At 37.6% G+C, this 6,000-nt stretch overlaps 1 protein-coding gene across 3 annotated transcripts in view; it reads right to left on the bottom strand.

Annotated features, from left to right (window-relative positions):
• Positions 1-2,524: 2,524 nt before the first annotated feature.
• The window catches only part of VSTM4 (V-set and transmembrane domain containing 4), an 815,453-nt gene continuing 811,977 nt past the window's right edge, over positions 2,525-6,000 (bottom strand). For all 3 annotated transcript variants that reach the window (XM_044056773.1, XM_044056774.1, XM_044056775.1), the window contains one exon: positions 2,525-3,537. In XM_044056773.1, coding sequence (XP_043912708.1) covers positions 3,412-3,537 — 126 coding nt within the window. In that variant the 3' untranslated portion in view covers positions 2,525-3,411. The remainder of the gene's footprint in view (positions 3,538-6,000) is intronic.

Here is a 6,000-nt window from a genome sequence, read left to right as displayed (position 1 = left end):
GGGTCTTAATTCCTTTAAGGCACCTGTTTACTGAGGATGTGCAGCAGGTACTAATGTAGGAGAGGAAGCCTGCTACTGTAAAATCACATATTAGCAAACTGATAAAGTTTTCTACTTGGTGCCAACAACATAGCCAGCACCTTTGCAGGGCTAGTTGTTCTCTGGTTTTACAATATTTTTGTGAGTTACTTTCTTATGGCCTTTCCTTTTCCTCTGTCAAGGTTCATTTATCAGCCATTTCATCATGTCTGCCCATGGGCCCTCCTCTTTCAATGCAGTTTCATGTCAAAAGTTTCTTGAAAGGGGATTTGCATAAGAGACCTCCATGAAAATTGGTGGCCTCTCCTTGGGATCTTTATTTTGTGTTAGAGAAAGTAACGCTCTTTTTGAACAGCTAATCTGGCTGACTTGAATGTCTTAACACAGAAAACAGTTTTACTGGTTGCTCTGATCTCTGCAAGAAGGGTATCTTGAGTTGCAGGCTCTAATGGTGAGTCAACCCTATTTCATTTTCCACAGGGTTTCTTTCAGAACTAGATTATTTATGCCTTAAGTGGTATCTGAGTTTACTTTAAGCTAAACTATCCTTCTCCCTGTTTTTTTATTCCTGAACCTAAAAATGAGGGAGAAAGGATACTTCATACCTTGGATGTTCACAGACAGCTGAGGTACTATCTTGAGAGAGCTAAATCTTTCAAATCTTGAGATCAATTGTTTATTTCTTGTGAAAGTAAGAAGGGACAACTTGTGTCAAACAGACTATGTCCAAATGGTTGTCTAAGGCTAATACCTTTTGTTATACTCACCATGACAAAACGATTGCAGGCAGGGTTAAGGCCCACTCTGCCAGGGCCTTGGCTTTATCTGTAGCTTTTTGGAAAGGGTTGGATTCTAGAAGCTTCTACTTGGTCCTCTGTACATATTTTTACAAAGCACTATAAGCTTGATTTCTTCTTTAGGTCCAGATCAAGCTTTGCTAGGACCAATCTCCAGGGGGCTCCTGGATTTTTCTCCTTCCACCTCCCAAATGTAGTTAGCTATGGTAGTCTATCTATATATCTAAGGCTACTGCAGCAGTGATCAGTATGATGAACATAGTGCATTTGTGTAAATTGAACTTACCCATAACAGTAGATGTTTGAATGATCAGTGCTGCAGTAGTCACTCCTTCCCTCCACCCCCCTTGCTTTTTTGTGTGAGTTTTTTTATGTCAGGGTGTGGACATTTCTTATTTGTTGTCCCTAGTATTGCCATTTCAGGACTCAGCCTCATTCTCTCTAGCAGGAAAGCTCTGAAGGGCTTCATGCTCAAACTTGTCTTTTAATCAGCTCAGCTTAAACTGCTTGACAGTTTGTATGTCTGAGAAGTGCTCTGAAGCTTTTGATAGCTGTTATATCCTTTGCATGATATATAACCCATATAGCTAATTAGAACTTCTACTGTTATGGTAAGTTTATCTTACACAGCTGTACTTCCCTGCTGACATTTTTAAAATAAAATTACTATTTTGTGGAGCTCATCACAAACTCAATAAAGTGATTTTCATGTGGGAAGAAGACACGTACCTCCTGGCAGGACTGAATAATAATTAAACTAGGCGTCTGGCAGTCAATATGAGACAGGAAATGAAACATAGAATATTCTGTAAAAGAGCTATGTCAGTGAATAAGGTAAGGTTAAGAGGTCAGTTATGCCACCATGGCCTTACCTGGGACAGGACTAGAAGACAGCAAAGTTAGGATAAAAAAATGAGGATGCAGTTAACTAAGAATTTTAGAAGGAATGCATTAATTATGTAGTCCTAAAAAGTAGCACCCATGAGATGTTTTCAGCATTGCATTAAGCAGTTCTTATAAGGTCAGAATATACTCAGCTCCCTTTATTTGAAATACCTAGAATAGCAGTTCTGAATATTTTTACTAAAAAAGAATGAATCTGTGTTACCTAGAAACATATACTTTACTAGCTGCTCTAATTGGGGGGGGGGGGCTTTTTCTCTACTCTGCATCATCTTACAGCTTCCTACCCAGTGCCCCACTTCCATTGCCGGGTCTAGCAGCCACTTTCTATCCTCACCCCGAATGTGCTCTGATAGAGCTTGGACTGGCAGTCAACCATGTCTCCACCCTATCCCCCTTTGGAACACACCTCCCAATAGTAGCCTCCACAGCCTCCACCAGCGATCATCACAAGAGATGCCCACAGAACTGCCCTCCCACCAGGGATAGTAATGGCCATGCCTCCCTTCTGCACAATCAGTTGCGCAAGCCACTCAGTGAACCTGAGTGAGCTGGGCTGTAGTCAGGGCTTTATTCCTCTGTGCCACTGGAGTAGTTCCTGTGCATCAAAATATGTTTCTGTTACATACAAATCAGAAAAGGATTCCTGATCCATACCACTATAATTCTTAGGTCAAAGTGGCACAGTCCACATTATAAAATTGTCCATAATCTAGTTAATTATTACCCTTATATGATTACCACTGAAATATGTGCAGCAGTAGAATAAACTTTCACAATTGCACTTTCAGTTTGTAGGAAATATTCTCTGCTATATTTATTTAAATGTGTATCCATACGTAGTGCATGCTGGAATCCATGGTATGTGCACAATATATGTACAGCTTCTCTTGTGATTGTTGAGACTTTGACAATTCACTTATACAACAGGCATCATAATGTAGCAATCTTGTGTAGTTATTACAAAAGTACAAGCCAATAACTACTTATATTATTTGAATACTGCAACAGGTGTTTATACGTTTTGAAACAAATACAAATACACTGAACTTTAATTTCTGTCATAGCAGCTTAGTAAAATGATTACACAACATAAAGCAAATATTTGTTATTATACAACCCATTATCAAATCTTAATTGAATATACACATTTGTTTTTCCTCTAAATTGCATGTTATGTAAGTGAGTGATGTTGTTTGCTTATTCCTGTGAGATTGTTCTCTTAAGGATGTCTGGTTTGTTTAGTATTACAGCAACATTAAATGTCAATTGATTGGAAATCTACTTGCAGATGCTTCCATCATTCCAGTAAACGGTGGGTGAAGAATAACAACAAGAGACCCAGAGAGGCTGTCTGTAATGAATGAACTACTGCCAGTCAGAACTTGAATTCTATCGAATAAATTCAAATCATGTGGCTTGCAGTTAGCAGTCCGTCTAATAAACTGTGAGGGCAGACAACCCACCACTTTCATCCCATGAGATAGAGGTCAGTGTATATCTGTTCTCTCCTAGATTCCTGCTTGCTCAGTCAATGACTGCAAACAGTAATATCATTATAAAAAGAAATGTTCACTGTTGACATTAAGTACAAAAATATGAGGCTTGCTGTTTAGTTGTTGTCTGTGTTATAAATAGTAGGCACTTTTTTAAATATGGCGCATTTTCTGAATCACACCTGGTTTTCTTCAAACAGGATCTGAGCATATACTGTTCCAGTGCAAACTCCTTTTGGTTGCTGGTAGGTCTTAACGAGTTCTAGTTCAGCATAAGTCAGGCTCTCTTCTGCAATTTTTGGCTGCAGATAAAAGTAAGATAAATAATCAGCAAAGTATGAGTAATTAACTTGTTTTCTGTTACATTTTCTGAAAATGCTTACTTGTCATATTCCGAACCCCGGGTAATGTACAGCAGTTTAGTGGCAAGCCACATTACATATATTATATCATTTGTAAGACACTTTTCTTTACCCTAACATATGTTGGGAAGGTATTAATACAAAGGGAAACAACCAGCTGGCAGTGCTGTAGGCTGCTGTAGTACCAGGTATGTTTATCATTTCCTACCTTTCTTATTTCCTTATTCATAGTTTACTAATCAACGTGCAGTAAATGGATTGTCCATAAGACTAATAAGGGAAAATAAGACTGGAATAAAAACAGTCATGACTGTGTAAAAAATAAAGTATGATCAGAGTTTTAAGTTACTTTCTAGAACTTGTAAAATTACATACAAAATACAACAGCATCTTTAGATTAAAGCAGCAAATAGGCAATGTGAAAAAACTGCAAATGCCTGTCACATCAGATACCATCCAGTTCTCTTTAAAATGATATTGACCATCTCATTTTCAGTGGGTGGTGAACAGCCATAAAAGGTAAAATAAATTTAAAATATTTAGCACAATATCCAGACATTCAGAAACACACTAAGGTTTTTCCATGTGTTTCAAACTTGTATGTTAGTATTTAATATGCATCTCACATTCTTAAGCTCATATAAGCATTTCTTATCCAGAATGCCTAACTTAATTAACTTGTTAGATAGAAGTTGAAAAGTACACTCACATATCATTGCAATGTCATAATTCTCTAAGCGCAAACGCATTAATCCTCAGGTACAACTCAAAGTTTTATGACATATGTTATTTTTTCTGATTCTTTGCCTTTTTGTTTTCTTTTCTTTTCTTTGCTTTCTGAAATGTTCTTTTTTAAGGGCCTCCCCAGACCTCTATCTGGTGCATTTCAGGCAACTAAAGTGTTTAATCCATGGAGTCAGTTCAATGATTATTTCTGCTGGTTGATAAATGGTACTGCCTGACCACTACCACCTTTAATCAAATGTAAATAACTACCTGAAACTAGACAAATATGGAGGTGAGTTATATACACTGTCAATACAAGTTGTACTTAAATGGCTACTGCATTAAGACTGCGGTGGTGGTGCTGCGGTAGCGTTGTCGCCTCACAGTAAGACGCTGTCCCATTCGATTCTCAGTTAGAGCGTCTTCTGTGTGGAGACATGCATGAATGGGCATACCTTTGTTGAAGGTTGTGCGTCAGGGCTGGCAACTCGGTACGTAAAAATGTACTGCCAATCATTAGCGGACCGAAGTTCCGCTGTGGCGACCCCTAACCGGGAAAAGCCGAAAGATACAACAACAACATTAAATTATCCCTATATGCATTTTTAGCTCCTCCCTCAGCCCAAACATGAACAAAACAAACACTGTTTATTCGATCTGCCAACCTCCTGATCCTGTCACCTGCTTATACTTTATTCCTTGTTCTTCCACTGTAATAATTTGTTTATGCACACACACCCTTATGGCTCAGAAAAGTGGATTTCTAATGCATAATAATTTGCATGAGGCAAACCTATAGTCTGTCACATAATTTTTAGGAGAGTCTGAGAAAGTCATGTAGAAAGATTGCCAGTTCTGTGGTCAAAGTTTCAGTACATTGAAATTGTCTCTGTCAGAGATGCTGTGTTTCAGTTTGGCTCACAGGATTAAGAGGAAGAAGAGGTATTTTTTTTTTTTACTATTTCTTTTAAGTTGGTTCAAATATCTTGAGATCATGGGTGTGGTAGCTTGCTTTGAAATCAAGGGAGAGGATAAAGGGAGCCTCATTATAAAAAATAATAGTTTGCCAATGTTGTATGACATTTCAAGTGTCAGTGTTTTTGTCATGCAGTGTATTGAAAGTTTAGATTTTTTTGATGGCTCGTGTTATTTAAACAGCGTGCTGTTAATTATATTGGATTGTTTTTGTATGCACTTCTGTACTTACTGTGGATTGTTTGGCTATTTAAATGTTCATAACAGGTATTTTCTCAAGAGACTGCATTTTGGGTCATTTATGTGAAACGGCTATAACCATGTGGAATTTGTCTAGTTAGCAAGCATAGCTTAATGCATCACAGTCAATCTATTATAGGTAAACATTATGGGAGCTCATACAAAATTAAAAAAGGCTACAAAAATGTAAAGTTATAGGATGTCTGATGGATGCATAGGAATTAAAATGTTTCAAGAGAGTAAAATCTACACAGTTATTGTAGTGTTGTTATTGCAATAGACATCAGTAACTATCTAGCTCATCTGAAAAGTTTAACAAATATAGGATGCCAGGAAGCAGAATCAGCCAGAAAGAGAGATGTCAATTTGATTTTCCATAGATTTGCTTTCCATATTCATAATTGTCTAGGTTGGCTAGATCTAGTGTGCAGCCTGCTATTACCCATAAAACTGCAGTCCCAT

Source organism: Protopterus annectens, chromosome 14.part0 (assembly GCF_019279795.1).
Source record: "Protopterus annectens isolate FY-2018-M chromosome 14.part0, PAN1.0, whole genome shotgun sequence".
NCBI lineage: Eukaryota > Metazoa > Chordata > Ceratodontiformes > Protopteridae > Protopterus > Protopterus annectens.
Note: the sequence above shows the minus strand (reverse complement) of the source record. Positions and strands in the feature narration are given on the sequence as shown.